The following is a 16811-nucleotide window of genomic DNA, read 5'->3' as shown; positions in this document are numbered from 1 at the left end:
AAATCCAAAATAGTTCTTCTATTATTGCAGCTAATAATGATTAGTTACATAATATATGTAAAAATATTTCAAGCAGATTATAAATCATGTATTAAAAATGTAATTGAACATTATTAACATTAATGAAATGCCAATTAAAATTTATTCTTCTATCAACCTTGCTTTCAATATTGAGAAAATTGAATGTGCTCTTTATGAAAATTTGTTATTTCCAATTTTACCTTAGAGGGGAAAGACTTTACATGTTATTCCATGAATAAGTTCTAGCTAACTTACAAAATCTAAAATTCAATTTAAAATTTAAAATACTGCAACAATGGAAAAGTACTACTATAAAACACTCCATAAACCATTGTGACTACCTTAAACAGTAAGCAACAACTGTGTGAATCTGGGAGCAAAATGGCTTGCCTACATAGCTGCGTTCTGGGTCAACTGCATTTTCAATGACTCAAACATCTTGAGTCATCAGTGCATTTTCCACATCTCTGAACTCCAGACTGAACTTATCACGAAAGCTAATAAATGTTTCAGAACTATATTAACCCACTAAACAGGATTGGGCATGAGTATATAGAGCTATGAGCTTCTCTGTGTCTCTGAGCTAAATGTAGAACTGAAATTCCTTGTATTTAACTTCTTTCTCTCCCTCTCTTTGTGTCTGTGTGTGAGAAAGAGAATGCTATGAGAGGTTTTTGTTGTGGCCACTGCCCCCTTCAGCAACTGAATCAGATGAGGAGGAGGCATGGGAGTCAGAACCAGCATCAAGGCAATCTGAGAGCTCCGAGGGGGAAGAGGGAATGGAGCTGTCAGAGATAGGGACAGAGACAGAGCCTAGGCCATCCATCAGCCCTCAGGTGGAGAGTCAACAGCTCTCAGGTCTGGAGGTGTCTGATGAGGAACAGGAGGAACAGTTGGGTCCAGTGCCTGACATGCAGATGCACAGAAGGCAGAGAAGAGGGAAATCTATGGGCCAGTCCTTGGGATGGAAGAGCCACTGCTGCTAGTGAAGCCTCACCCTAGCTCTGGGGATAAAAGGCAATGGGGGGAGATGAATAGCTGTAGGCAGATAACTATTCATCGCCCTGCCAGTCTGCCATTGATAGCCTGCACTTCTGACTCCTGTCTGGAAACAATCAGAATTCTTCTTGGAATCTGCAGCGCTCTGAGTGTGTGTGTTGTATGTGTGTGTGTGTGTGCTACTGGAAGAAAGAGTGCATCTTCTACAACTTCCTTTGCAAGTGTGGGAAGAGAGAGAGAGAGAGAGAGAGAGAGAGACTCCTGGTGCGTTGGGCCATTTCAGGGTGAAAGGAAGTGAGTATCACTTTCCAAAGGACTTAAGAGACTTCGTAACCTGCTGTGAGAGAGCAGTTGCTGGCGCTCCGAATAAAGAGAATGTTTCATTAAAACTACAAAGGACTTGTCGTGTTCGGGATCTGGGTCAGAACAGATTCTAAAATGAAAGAATACAAATCATAAATAATGTGAGTCCCTATAACCTAATATCATTTCTGTTCTTCAGAAACTTCTGAATAAAGTTAATTTGGGCCATGCTGCAAGATGTGCTGCCTACAGTCCAGATGGCGAGATGGTTGCTATTGGCATGAAGAATGGAGAGTTTATTATTTTGCTTGTCAACAGTCTTAAAGTTTGGGGCAAAAAAAGAGATAGAAAATCTGCTATCCAGGACATCAGGTACTTTAGCATGCAAAGCAAAGAACGCCCGAAAGAGAAAAAGCAGAAGTGCGCCTATTTATTCCATTACTGCTGATGTTTTTGGCTTTGTGCCATTTGATAGTGGCTTTCAGCTTGATGGCTGAAGTGACTGCACTGAGATTACATCAGCAAGAATGATAACTCACACAGGGAATGAGATCTTACTTCTCCTCCCCTAGAATACTAAGGAGTGAGCCAAACCCATCCAATATGAGCCTAGAGACAGATTGCTTGAGATGCACAGACTTACGAATCTGTCTATAAATGGAGAGAGGGAAGGAAATCTGAGGGCAATGTAAAAGATGAAAAAATCCATATCCTATCCTTTGCAATGCCAAATCTTGGAACTTCAAAGAAATATGGGGAAAAGTACAAAGCTATGTAGTATCAGAGGAGTAAGCAGGAAAGAACTGTTAAAAAAAATAAAATCCTCTTACTTCAGTAGCAGAATTTCAAAATAAGCATACTTTGGTTGAATAAATAAAAGTTCTATACAGATAAAGGGTATTACAATTATATTTGGATGCTTTCCATATATCCTGCCTATGGATAAAAAAAAAACATTCTACTCAGTATCACTTATATAGCCCCTGGGTGGTGCCCTATTTTTGGTTATTTCTTTTTAACAAAGACTGTAATGGGCTTATAGTTGGGAAGACAAGATTAGATTCTGCAGTCTATGAAACTGCAGGACTGAGAATTGAATTGCCATGATTTAGCGGTGCAATCTTGGGGAGCTCCAAGAAGATGCAAAAAATTGTGCTGAAAGTCCAGCTAATTCTCACGCATCATGACCTACTAACCAGAATGGGGCAGGTAGGGTGTAACATTTTCTTTCTAGGCACACGCTCTTTGACTTGTCTATTTCTAAAACTTCAGAACCATGCAAAATATGCATTACATGAGATGCTTTTAGAATGAACATACAGTTATGGCTCATTTCATGTAATGGTTAATAATTACCAGGTCACTCAAAGAAGTATTTTCTTGTCTGTACCTAGATAGAACTTAAGATAACTGAATGAGGTCCTCCTCCAGCTTCTTCACCACATGAGATAATGTGGACCACTGCACACTGAAGAACATTTTCTATGCTGGTGCCTCATTTATGGAATGGCTTCTCCTTGAGGCTTATACCCATTAGCACCATCATTTTGATACCAAGTGAAACGCTTTCTATTTTCCCAGAATTTTTAATTGGCTTTTAATTGTATTTTAATCCTTAAGTTTTGAATGACCATTGTGCTACTGACTAATTTATAGACTAATTTATATGGTGCTTTTAATTTGTGTTTTATATGATTTTATTGTTCCCAGGTTGTATTTGAATGAATTGTAAACTGATCAAGGAGCTTTGGCTATTGGGCAGTTTATTTTATTTTTTTAATATCATTGTCATCTCAGAAATCTCTAGAAATTTCTTTTTGTTTTCTTGTTTCTAGAATCAGCCCTGATAATCGGTTTTTGGCAGTGGGTTCACAGGAACATACTGTAGACTTCTATGATCTCACACAAGGCACAACCTTGAATCGAATCGGCTATTGCAAAGACATCCCAAGTTTTGTCATTCAAATGGATTTTTCAGCAGATGGCAAATACATTCAGGTGAAGTTTTTCCTTTCAGTTAACAAACAGCCTTCCTGATTCAAACAAGAATTCATGCCTCATGTCAAGAAGACTAGGAGGTGTACATCTTAAATTTCATAGACCTTTCCTATTCCTTTTGTTTATGATACGGATATTCCAGAATAGTAAGCATCGGGAAGGAAGAACTGACACAGACAGAAATGAACTTAAAATTTAGGTATAAAGAGCCACAGCTATTAGGTTTTGATTGACTTTTAAATTGACCAGAACGTCCGATTTTTAAAATGTCAAATGAGACAAATGTACAGGCTCTGATTTGCTGGAAGTATGAGAAGTAGTTTCATAAAATCAGCCATTCACATTCCAAAGTTTGTCAGGGTATTTATGAACAGTCTTACTGTTCAGTTAAACATTTCAACATTTTATATAATAAAATATAATGCAAGGAGAACCCAAAATTGTCATTACTCCTGGGATGATTTTGGAAGAACTATATACTTTACCATTGTCCATATAATCATTTTTGATTCATTTCCTTCCTTAGGTATCAACTGGTGCCTACAAACGGCAAGTCCATGAGGTGCCACTAGGAAAGCAAGTGACAGATACAGCATTTATTGGAAAGATCACATGGGCTACCTGGACAAGGTGATGTAGCACAAAATGCAAAGCAACATCATCATCAGATCAGAATTGGGAGAGGCAACTTAGGCCGTTGAGTCTGATCTTCTGCTTCAGGTTGGAATCCAAATGAATCCATTCCTGACAGATGGTTGTCTATCTTCCACTAGAGCAAGCACATCCCTTAAAGGGGAAACTGCTACCTCTTCAGAGATGAAAAATAGTCAGAAGTCCATGACAAGAATGCAGGTTAATGAGCAAGATAGTGAGAGACTAATCCACTTAGAATAACGGCCCTTAGAAAATGCCTGTCCCCTCTTTTGAATTTTGACATTCTACTTCATTCTTTCAACAGCACCCGAAGTATGTTATAATTTTTTATATATCCTATACTCCCGAAGACATTTTACAGTTATGTCCTCGCTAATTAGTTGATTTTTCTCTCTTGGAGCAGTATCCTTGGGGATGAAGTCATTGGTATTTGGCCCCGAAACGCAGATAAGGCAGATGTCAACTGTGCCTGTGTGACCCATGCTGGCTTGAACATTGTCTCTGGAGATGACTTTGGGCTAGTCAAACTCTTTGATTTTCCATGTACTGAAAAATTTGTAAGTGAGCTTGTTTTGCCTTTTTGGTATATGTTTGTCAGTGTGCTTTACCTTAATAAACGTTTGGTTGATGGGTAGCTGAGATCAGCCTGTATCTCCTGGTGGCAAGGAAATGTGGCTGGCTATTTGTGAGTGTTCACTGAACATTGTATTCAGCGCCAGAAATTGTTTCTTTTCTTAACAGGCCAAACATAAGCGTTACTTTGGTCATTCTGCACATGTCACCAACATACGCTTTTCTCATGATGACAAGCATGTTATCAGCACAGGAGGAGATGACTGCAGGTAAGGTTTTGCATTGTGAGGGCTGTTATGATGCTGAGTTCAGTACAGGTAGTCCTTGACTTACAACAGTTCATTTAGTGACTATTCAAAGTTGCAGCGGCACTGAAAAAAGTTACTTATGACCGTTTTTCAGTTATAACCTTTGTAGCATCCCCATGATCATGTGCTTGACAATAGGTTCATGCTTATGACCATTGCTGTGTCCCAAGATCATGTGATCACCTTTTGCAACTTTCTGACAAAGTCAATGGGGAAGCCAGATTCACTTAACAACCAGGTTACTAACTTATCACCTGCAGTGATTCACTTAACAACTATGGCAAGAAAGGTCATAAAATAAGGCAAAACTCACTTAACAAATGTCTCACTTAACAGAAATTTTGGACTCAAATTTGATCGTAAGTCGAGGACTACCTGAATTTTTTGAGGAAAAAGGACAAAACCAAAATGTAGCCAAATATAAATATGGTTAAAAGGTAATGGTTCCCCCTGCACATGCATGCTAGTCGTTTCCGGCTTTAGGGCGCAGTGCTCATCTCCGTTTCTAAGTTTAAGAGCCAGCACTGTCCAAAAACGTCTCCATGGTCATGTGGCCGGCATGACTAAATGCCAAAGGCACATGGAGCGCTGTTACCTTCCCACCAAAATGGTCACTATTTTTTTACTTGCATTTTTTACATGCCTTCAAACAGCTAGGTTGGCAGAAGCTGGGACATGTAACGGGAGCTAACTCTGTTATGTGGCATTAGGCATTTGAACCACTGAACTGGCGATCTTCTGATCAACAAGTTCAGCATCTTAGCCACTAAGCCACTGCATCCCTTAAATACGATTAGAAGTGATTAAAAAAAAGATGTGCAGGTTTTTCTGATCTTTTGCTGTGAAAAGTCTGCATCTTTTTTCTCTAAACAAGTTTACCATTGTAAAACCTTTCTGGGTAATGGGTTGCAGACAATATGGGTTATCAACTGCTTCTGCGCTGGATTGCAAGTAAGGCATTATCACCCGTATATTATTGTTTTCATCATGGTTTTGTTACCAAATAAAAAGTGAGATTCACTCATCTTTTTGAATCACTGGTACAACTGCGGTTCTTTTATAATTTTGAGATGACTAGTTTGACAACGTAATGGCTGCTATGATAGGAGCATGGTTAGCTATAGTAGAGTTGAAGCTATTCACCTTTTGGAACACCACCTCATATCTTCTGTGAGAAAAGAGAACAAATAGTGAAAGTGGCAAAAAAATAAGTAGGTGGCATGTTTTTTATCCAAGCAAGTGAATGGAATACCTGCACTGCCCCCCAAAAGTATATAATTGATATTCACTTGCATCAAGGACCCTGTTCTATAAGAATTCATGGGGGTGCACAGCCCCTGCACTTGTTTTGGCAGAAGATGGTTAGTTATGGCCAGGGAGGCACGTGATCTACACAGGTTGGACCCACCATGGCATGTAAATCCAAATAAATTATAAGTATCTTCTCTACCATTTCTTAGTCTATAAAATGGTAGTTTCATCTGGTTTATTACAGGGGATCTCCACATCAAGAATATGGAAAACTCAGGCAATTAATCCCCAAACCTCCATGTACTCCATGTATTTTAGCTTCTATAGCGTTCTTTACCTCCTTCTATTAAGCTGCAGTAGATGCTCAAAGTTCACTGTAAAGAATTCTGTTTGGTGCAGGCACACACATTTGACACTATCATATTATGGTGTTTGTAAAAACTATCTGTGTATGGTATTGATGAGAAATTAATTCTTGTTAGCTGGCATTTCTTGTTTTAAATGTGGTGGAATATGGGGGTGGATGGGTGGACAATAACTTGCAGTATGATTTTAACCCCATCTGTTGTTTATTTGTATAACGTGTTATTTTTTCTTCTTCAGTGTATTTGTTTGGCGATGTCTTTAAAGGTCACAACTCTCCAGGATCATTCTTGCCACCACTGCCATTCGAGTGCCAAACAGTAAATGCATGGAAACCGTTCAAGATCTCAGCATGGCTGCGATTTCAAACTGTTTATTTATTTATGAAAGACACAATTAGACTATGTAATACATCCCCAAATATATGCAACCATGGGGAAATCAAATATTACATAATTTGATATTGACTTTTAAATAATTATTCTAATATGTACTAAAAATCTGTCTTGCCAAATTAAATATTCAGGAATACAATGCCAAGTCCAGGGTCTCAAACTCAAATTGTCACAAGTGCCATGTCTTAGCCTGACGGCCAGAAGACTGAAGCCTTCCTGTGCATGAATTAAGTCCAAAATGAAAAGTATCACATGTATGTAACATAATATATTGTGCTCTTAAATCAAACTTTATTACAAAGCAAAGCTACTTGCAAGGCAGCCATTTTGGCCACTTGGCTGGCAGCATTTTCCATTAACTATAATACCAATATCTGGTTTTATTACATGATGTATAGTTTTTTCTAAATCCCATTAAGAAGAATACCGGCTAGGGCTAGTGCTATCGACTATAATCTTAAGGTTTCCCCTGCCCAGTCATGACTGACTCAAAGGGGCGGTGCTCATCTCGATTCTTAGCTGAGGGAGCCTGCATTGTCTGAGACGCTTTCATCATCATGTGGCCAGCATGAAAATACGGAACACAGTAACCTTTGTGCTGAAGCAGGACCTATTTATCTATTGTAATCTATTCTCATTTGCATGCTTTCAAACAGCTCCATTGGCAGGAGTTGGAGTGAGTAATGGGAGCTCATCCCATTGTGCAGTTTGTCAGCTGTCCAGCTGACAAGCCCAATGTCTTAACCGCTAAGCCATCATGCACCTCCCGTCCCAATTAAGAGCAGCCAAAATCCTGCTTTTCTTATTGAGCAGGCTTCTCTTTCAGACTTTTATTTATTCACCACTTTCGTCCTCTTGCCTGTTCTTGTCACTAGCCAAGCTCTCCTCCATTTGTTGGGCGATGCCCTGCTTGGTATAGGAATGCTCACAGCAAGGCAACCAGGCCAGCCCCCCTCCTTCTCCATTTCAGCCACAGCCCCATGACTGGGGCTCTGCTTGGAGATCTCAGTGCTGCCTCAGAGCCCCTTCTTGGAGGGGGTGCTGCCAGTGCAGCACAGATTGCACAGCCCAACCAACCAGGCTCAGCTGTTGCCAAGAGAACTACATGATTGGTTTAAAATGAGTCACTTTGGTGCCTGCATATATAGATATCTGTACATAGGTCCCTGACCTCAGTGTCCACAAGATCTTAAGTAATGGACCACACAAAATTATTTCAATGGCCATGAATTTGGGACCCTGATGAGGCTTCAGCAGTGTATTTAAAAAAAATGAAAGACTTTAATGTGAAAATAGTGAAGGCAAGCTTCCTTATTTCTTAAACTTGTTCCATCATTCCTAAAGATTATTAGGGACAGGATACATTAAGATAAAAGCAGGGTTTGGTTCATGGCTGATTTTATTTAAAAAAATGAAATAGTTAGCAGTGCTTTCTCTCTTCTTCCCTTAAGTGTATTAGATGAAATTATTTTTGCCATTTTTCTACAAAGTGCCTTTTGAAAACTTTTCAGATACTGCAGGATATAACAATCTCCTGCCATTGCCTATTTTCTGCTCATGGTGCTAAAATCTACAAACTGACGAGGGCTGACGGTCACTTTTTCCCCTAAATGTCACCATGTTTATTTTTTTATTTATTTTACTAAATTTCAGCCTTCTCTCTTAATATCAACAGCAAAGAGTAAAGGTACAAGGCAGACATTAAAAATAATGGTCAGTCAGTTTGACACTACATTTGGAAATTAAGAGTTCAGAGTAGAAGAATGAAATGAAAAATGAATAAATACCCCTCCTTTCCTTCCCATTTGAGATACATTTTTCAATACTTTTTATCCAGCCAAGCAATAGCCAAGATGGCATTTTAACTTCAAGGGGGCGGGGGTGGGGAGGTCCCCTTTCCTTCATGAAGTGGTTCAAGGGCATTTGTTTTACTTACAGGCCAGTGATAAATTGGCAATCATACACATTTGTGATGGTAGGGGACCATTTAACTATAGAAGTTGAGGAGCTTATTGCAATTGCTAAAGCCTGCAGTTTTTCAGTGGCTAATGACAAGGATGATGATACTTTTACCTTCAATATCATAGGTGACATGCCTCACTTGAATGCAACTTTTGATGGTCACAGGCAGGAATGTACTATTGAGATTATGTCCTGCTTGTGGGCTTTCCAAAGGCCATGGGAAATAGATTGCTGGACTAAGGTAGCTTTTGATCTTGTCCAGCACAACTCTTACTTTCTGTAACTCGTGCAGTGAAACAATCCTAGATTCAGTTCTTTGTAGCATTAGTTTATTTAACAATCGGTAGCGAGGTGGAAAAAAAAAAGGGAAATGTCCTAGTCTGCATTGAAGATTAGAGGAATCAGGTTGAAGGTATAAAGATTCTTTAAAAGGGAACAAATTCCTTTTAGAACTGATGCAAGCAAAAAGGGAAAGGGGGCATGTTTCTGATATAATAATCAATGTATACAACACAAAAGTGCTTCTGTAAATTTAATGGACTGCTGTATGTGTGTGTTATTTGATTAATGCAATATGTTAATGCCTTATACTCCTTTATTTCATACATATGTCCTATGCAGTCTTATTCTTTTATTTTTCATAAGGAAAGTTTCCCGTTTTAGCCAATGTAACCATATCCATCTGGTGATGTCAGGTGGTCACCTTGTTTGCCTCTGTTGTAATACTGGCCTTTCATATGGAGTGCATCTTGAATCTGTAACAGAATGAGCTGCTGTATAGTCAAAATGTGCAAGAAAAGTGAAGATGAATAATATATTTGTGTGTGGAAGAAATCTTGTTCATATCATTTAGAACTTTATGCTTAAATTTGATGCTGTATTATAATGTAAATTGAAATAGTACTGCATGAATTTATTTTTGAAATGATTCAGTAAAAGTTTTATTATTTGAAAACCGATGCCAGATTTTCTTTGGGAACATCCAGCATACTGGAAAGAACAATATGTTTCTTGTGGAACAGAGGAAAATATTAGTGGTTGACTTATTCCAAGACAAAGCTTTTAAAATGCCTTAATATTCAACCATTTTTTATCACATTATCTTAAACAAACATGTTCCTTAGAATTGTTATTAAAAAGAGTGGCATGATAGTAATATTAGATATATTACATTTAATATAGTTAAAACATGTTCCCCAAATTGATACATTGCATCATGTAAAACTGCATTTAATTTGCTGCTTTGTTTTGATTGGGATACTACATTTTGCATTTATACACAAAAAAATTCTGATTACTTTTCAGCAAAATCCTTTGAGAATTAAGGTGGTACTAAACTAGAATATAACTATGGCTTTAACTGGATAATCAAGCAGTAATGTGCATATGCATAAGTCAACCACATCAACAGAAATCCTAATGTTGGGTATAAATCAATCATTTTTAGTGATAATTGTTCATACGCTTAGTTGTGAAGCATGATATAGCATGTTAAGTGCAATCACATTTACACATATGAGTCCATACACTTTATTGATAACTCAAAATTGTTTTCTTTTTACATTTCACAATGCATCCCACAGACGTAGTTCAATACAGCTTAAACCCCACATGTATTTGAAATGTCCAAATGGCATTTGCAGCATTGGGGTACAATCCACTGACCCATGCACAGATGCTGAGGATTCCAAGCACAATGGAAAACAAGCATGCCGGGGGCTCCTTGTTCTGCCTGCAAGGATCTGAGGATCACATCATCAGAAATTCATTCCACAGATTCATAGTTTTGAGAACTGTAAACTTGTTTACTTAAAATAGACTATAGGAGTTTGTGCAGCAAAGGATATGGCAGAAACTGTAATGTGCAGAGTTGGTTTTGTTTATTTAATAGGTACTAGTTTTTTTCTGAAAATTTAAGCTAATATATTAAGGAGCTCAAAAAAAAACCTCAGTTCATTTATCTAGTATTTCAATCACTATGGAGGAGCTGGACATCCTAAGCAGCTGTAACACACTATATATTTAATTTTATATTGGCAATTGATAAAATAGTAGAATTAAAAGCACAGTACAGCTAAACTTGATACCAACAAGGCAAGACTATTCAAGCTTGCTTTAATGGCACATTCTAAACATTTCATTTTAGAAAATCTGCAATCAATCAACACAAACCAGAGACAGTGCTAAAGGAAATGTTTTCCATACACTAACCCTTCTTGAAACACGACAAGACTATCTTGGCCAAAGCATAAAATGTACAGCTCTCCAAATGGTTAGGTTAACCTGTGCTGCATATGGGAGAAGCAAAGAGGATTAGGTTTAAATCCATATGTAGCAGCTTACAATACTTAGGATGGACATACACACAGCAGTCAAGAACAGATTATTTTCCTCCCTCTGAAACACTGTTCCTAAAAAATAAAGATCTGTGAAATTGCACTGCAAAGTCAAGGCTTGCTATTCCCTGACCCTCCCCATATAATCCAAATGAATATGCCTCCCATCCCCATTTAAAAGATGATTTATTTTAATAAAAGTTGCTTCTTGATTTCATTCAGTTTTACGCTTCAATCCAGGAATTTTAGCTTGAACCCTGTAGGGGAAAAAAACTAGATTTCAAAAAAGTCACACCTTGTTTTCCAAGAAAAGCCAACTGCTTACAATCTAATGCATTAATTATCCACCAGTATTAAAAGTGTGCAAACTTTTAAATTCAAAAAGCTCTACATGTCACAGAAGTACTCTGTTTGCATCTCCTGTTCCTAACTTAAAATGACTGCGAATAAAATGGATCCAGGCATATCAAGTGACTATGGTCACTTATCACTATATATGAACATACTTATTATTTTACAGTCATGTCTACGGCTGGGTTTTGAAGTTACTTTGGAAACTACAGGTGATCCTGGAGTTGCAACCATTTGCTCAAGAACCAACGTTGCAATAGAGCTGAACGAGTGGTACTTGCAACCACTTCCTTAAGTTCCAGCCATCGTAGCACTTGATTTCAATTTGGGTGCTTAGCAACTGTTTTACACTTACGCTGGTTGTAGTGTCTTGCAATCATGTGATCACCATTTGCAATCTTCCCTCCTCTCCCACAGCAAAGTCAATAAGGAAGCCACAAGGGAATGTTGCAAGTCATTCCCATAAGTCACTCCCACTTTTTCTCCAAAGAAGCCCTGCTACAGAGTAAGAGATCTCAGGGAATTCCTACTCCATAGCACCACCTGCCTGCCCTCCATAGTGTGCACCCACCCACAGCATCCCCACTTGCCAATGTCCCCCCGCCATCCACAACTATGTAGCACCCGTTCATGGCCACCTTCAATTGCCCCCCCTCACTTGCATCCATGGTGCACGTCCAAATGCACCCTTCCACAGTCCTTGCGTGGGGCTCCCACCTCTTCCTGTTTAGCAAATGGGTTGTCATTGCTGCTCTATGTGGTCATATGATGTTGCTCTTTATGACCACGTTGTTTTGCAATGAAAATTCTTGTTCCAATTTGCCACTGTAACCTGTGGACAGACTGTAGCTACAAGAATGTAATAAACTTACTTTGCCATGCCATCTTTCACATTCTTGTTTACAAGTTCCACATAATGGTCAATTTGAGTCTGAAATACAAATTAAAACATTATTTCAATTACTTGGTTTCTACATCATGAAAAACCATGATGCGGTTAGCATCACATTAAGACAAAATCAAGCAAACCACAAGAGATTACATGAATGGAAACAATACAACATCTGGGGTGCCCTTGAATCAATCTTGATTTCTGGTAACCGTCTGGACTGTCCCTGCACTTTTCTTGGAAACATTTTCATCAGTTTTTTGCCATTGTCTGCTCTGTGGGCTAGGAAAGTGTGACTGGTCCCAAGTCACCCAGATGGTCTTGTGCATAAGGTGGAATCAGAACAGTCTCCCAATTTCCAGCCTCCTGCCTTAACCACTAATCCAAAGTGGATCTCTGCAATTCAACTACCGAAGACTGAAATGTAAGCCCTATAATAGATTTAGGATGGTTATAATTTAAAAATCTCAATGCATTACCCAGAAAAGAAAATAGTTAAGCACACCCCCACTGCAAACCTTGAACACGCAAAAATATGAATTCCTGCCTTAGTTCATTCAATTCCAATCATTCACATTTGAACTCTAGCATATTAATTAATTCTTGGTTGCTCCACAACTGTGCTGTTCTATCATTTGAAAAATATTGAATAAACCAGATTTTCCAAAGAAAAAACTGATAGCTATTTCATCAGCTATCAGCTTCATCATCAGAAGTATGAAATTATTGTGCTATTTTAACTACTTTTTATTTAGCATTTTGTACAAAAATATTTAGTTTATGACTATGCAAAATCTTGTTATAAATATACATTTGAAATAATGCTTGAAGATATTTCCACTTCTATCATATACAGAGGAAGCCATTTTTTTCTGGGGGAAAAAGGATTTTTTGGGGGGGCGGGAATATTCTTGCTCCTATCTTGTAAAGCTCTGAGGTAAAACATATTAGCTAGTTACAAAATACTTTCTTATTTCACTTAAGAGGGGCGCTGTCATTTCTCAGCTATAAAAAATTATAATGTAAAGAAGGGATTCCTAATGTTGAAAGACGAAATCCAAACCAAATGAATTTTCCAAATGCTTCATTCAAGCTGTTCTCAATCAAAGGAATATAGCCTCTTTACTTTTAATATCAATCCTAGGGCTGCCACATCTGAGGAATAAAAGTCAGGATGACCACTAGATAATAGCAACGGGTTATGGTTTGCCCAGATAGGATAATCCTATTTAACCTTTCATGTCTTACTTAACTCTTCCTAAAACTATAACAGTAGTGCAGGCATTGTCCTTTACAATAGTAGGAATTCTGTCCTCTAGAATCCTCATCTTTTCATACACAATATATTCTTTGTTTCTTTAATAAGCTATTTATTTTATTATCATATCAATAAGCATGCCACAACTGCATACTCACCTGGTGTTTCTCATAAATAACAGGAATACTGAAAAGTGATATCAGTGCTGGAAGAAGAAAAATACATTTAAACTTAACAGTATGAAAAACATCTGAAAGTTATCACAAACTGGCACAGATAATGTATGTGGATGTAATATTAATCATAGTTGTAACTACAGAGAGACAGCTGTGTGAAAATGTATAGCCTGTATCAATATTTTACCTTCACTCAACATGAACTTTCAATAATTTATTCAACAAAAATTAACTTGAATGCCATTTCTTTTTGGGAAAAAGGAGGTGCATCCTTGGCTCCAATACAACAAACTCAAGTAATATATATTAAGTATATTACTCAAGTAATCTAACAATTTTAGTATCTTCACTTGAGATCTCAGGAGCTAGCAACCTTATACAATTTCAGCTTTTTTAAAAATGGTTTTTAGGTGTTGCCCATGAGTGTGATTTTTCTGATTCAGATTATGTTTAACTATTACACATGGTCCTCGTTTAACAATTGCAATTGGATTGGCAACTCAGTCATTAAGTGAAGTGGTTGCTGTACTTAACATTTTACTTCAGCTTTCCCTTGCTTTAAGCTTTAGACGGGTTTGATTCCAAACAGTTGGTGAGTCCCAATGGTAAGAAAGATTTCCAGAACTTGTCTCATGAGAAAAGAAAGGTAAAAGAGCAAATCTTATAGCTCTTTGGAATACATACCCTGATGCTTAAATAATTAGAAAGTGGTTAATCTTTGTATTTACAAGTATTGGAGAGGAAAGGATTACAAAAGAGTTAAGTAGATACCCAATTGTGAACATGTGTTGAAAGGGATGTCTGTAGCTTGTCTAACACTTTTTAGGGATGCGCTGAACTATGAAGAAAAGCAGCTCAGAAACAAATAAACTGGTTTCGGCAATCTCTCTACTCTCCATTAGTGGTAGGGTAAGGGGGGGGGGGGAGTATGAGTCTGGCACAGGACAAGCAGTACTGACTGCAATGACAAATGTATGATTGAGAAAAAGTCTCTCATTTGTAAATATGGGCATAGGTTGCAATGTTACTTTTTCAGCAGTGCCATAACTGCAGTGCTGTCAAGGCAGTTGCCAAACAAGCATTATCTGTAACAATGTTTTATTTAGAAATTTCCCTATTAACTTCCCAGAGTTTAGTAGGCCCATCAGTCATCAGAAATATCATGTGATTAATTAATAATAGTTTACTTTAGATTTTGTTTTCTGTAATTAAGATGAACTTACCTAGTATCAGCAATGTCAAACCATTGAACAAGGCACCAACATAGGTAAACACCCACATCAATACTGCAAACTGAAAGGAAAAAATAATAATGAAACTACACCATAAGGAATATGTGCTTAAAGCTCATAGCAATTCTGTTACTTGACTATATTAGCAGTACAAACATAAGGTGCTTTGGTGGGCTTCAAGCTACACCAACTCACAATTTACAAATAATTATACCAGTGATGGCTAATCTTTTTTGGATAGCATGCCAAAAGTGGGGGGAGCGGAGGGGGGCGTGCGCAGGCATGCACGCAACCCGAGTGCACATGTGTGCGTGATCGACCGTGGGCGCAACCAGCACTTCACCCCACCTCCCCTGCTTTTGGCGTACTTTTTTCACCCTCCCCAGGGTCCAGAGGCTTTAAAAGAAGGGTCAAAGTCACCTGACAGGGCAACGCCTCGCGTGCCCTAACAAATGGCTCTGCGTGCCACCAGTGGCACATGTGCCAAAGGTTTGCCATCACAGCATTATACAATTCTGGTGTCAGCGTTCCAAGTAACGCATTCAAGGAAATTAGAACTGCAAGGCAGGAACGTTCCTCAGAGAACATGTTTATTGGACGCATCATATTGGCACTGAAGTTTCCCGCACTAATAGCCTAATTAAAGTGTAACCATTTCCCTCCCCAAGTCACACTGCCCAATTAAAACAGTCGGGGGCTCCTCAGTGACTCCTCTCGTCCTTCAACTGCCACCTGTTGGGATGACCTTGGGTTTCCATGGAAAGGCTTGTTGTGTCTGAAGACAGTCTATCTATTCCCCATACCTTCTTAGAGTGTGCGGCAACTATGAAGCAGCAAAAGATGGCTTCAGCCAAGTCTGATTCAGAGTTGCCACCTGATTTACCTTCCAATGTACTTTGATACAGCCAAGTCCGTAAAGGTCCATATGCTTGCTTAGTTTGCCACAGAGCCAGTTTCACATTTTAGATTGTCTTGAGCATAGCTGGGTAATACTTTTTGCAGTACTAGTCAGATTATTTATTATACAAGAGTTAGTTTGGTTCTATTTACTGTCAGGTGGCTCCTCAAGCCAATCTGTTTCTCCATCTTATACAATTCTTAAGCTAAGATGGGAAATGAAATCTTTTACCTTTAGAGAATCCACCAAATCATCCACTAGGAAGAGGCGCCTGAGTTCCTTAATTGTGTTGTTGAGATGACCAAGCACAACATGGCTGTATTTTTGAACAATCTCCTCAGACACGGCGACATCTCTATTCAAGTAAGCACTGGAAGAGGAAATATGTTAATTTCAATACAATTAAAAACAGAGTTTTTAAGCTCTCCAAATTTTCATTCAGAGCAGAATGAATATGGAGAAAAGGTTACATTATCAAATAATTGTTCAGATGGACAAGCTTTCAGAACATGCCTCTAATAAATACAGCACATGCCCCTAACAAATTATTCAAAATGGTTAAATTGCAATATTTAAAATCTGAGGGTTTATTTCTAGTAACTGACGTAAATGAAAGTAAACCATTTAACAATGGTTGACAAAGAGGAAGCAATTTTTATACATTAATGGAAAACTTAACAATTGAAATAATCTTAATCAAAACAAAAAATAAAAAATACAGCATTAAAGCTAAAAAATAACCTTTTAAAAAGTATGCACATATGTGTACTTAGCATGTTTATACACACAAAAGTTATCAGTTAGTAAAAACCATGTTAATATAGCTAACAAATTTTAATAAACC

At 38.1% G+C, this 16811-nt stretch overlaps 2 protein-coding genes across 6 annotated transcripts in view; one reads left to right on the top strand and one right to left on the bottom strand.

Annotated features, from left to right (window-relative positions):
- The window catches only part of EML6 (EMAP like 6), a 122663-nt gene extending 112881 nt beyond the window's left edge, over positions 1-9782 (top strand). For both annotated transcript variants that reach the window (XM_087717517.1, XM_087717516.1), the window contains 6 exons: positions 1523-1695; positions 3159-3321; positions 3848-3951; positions 4379-4532; positions 4717-4817; positions 6711-9782. In XM_087717517.1, the coding sequence (XP_087573643.1) occupies positions 1523-1695; positions 3159-3321; positions 3848-3951; positions 4379-4532; positions 4717-4817; positions 6711-6735 (720 nt within the window). In that variant the 3' untranslated portion in view covers positions 6736-9782. The remainder of the gene's footprint in view (positions 1-1522; positions 1696-3158; positions 3322-3847; positions 3952-4378; positions 4533-4716; positions 4818-6710) is intronic.
- Positions 9783-10343: 561 nt separating this feature from the next.
- RTN4 (reticulon 4) overlaps positions 10344-16811 on the bottom strand; it is a 45855-nt gene continuing 39387 nt past the window's right edge. For all 4 annotated transcript variants that reach the window (XM_087717518.1, XM_087717519.1, XM_087717520.1 and 1 more), the window contains 5 exons: positions 16199-16337; positions 15061-15130; positions 13820-13866; positions 12387-12445; positions 10344-11420 (listed from right to left, as the gene is read on the bottom strand). In XM_087717518.1, coding sequence (XP_087573644.1) covers positions 11378-11420; positions 12387-12445; positions 13820-13866; positions 15061-15130; positions 16199-16337 — 358 coding nt within the window. In that variant the 3' untranslated portion in view covers positions 10344-11377. The remainder of the gene's footprint in view (positions 11421-12386; positions 12446-13819; positions 13867-15060; positions 15131-16198; positions 16338-16811) is intronic.

The sequence above is a fragment of the Thamnophis sirtalis genome, unplaced genomic scaffold (genome assembly GCF_051295495.1).
Source record: "Thamnophis sirtalis isolate CommonGarterSnake01/CBP01778 unplaced genomic scaffold, rThaSir2_p1.2 scaffold_6, whole genome shotgun sequence".
Classification (NCBI taxonomy): Eukaryota; Metazoa; Chordata; class Lepidosauria; order Squamata; family Natricidae; genus Thamnophis; species Thamnophis sirtalis.
The sequence above is the reverse complement of the archived record's forward strand: the minus strand, read 5'-3'. Positions and strand labels throughout refer to the sequence as shown.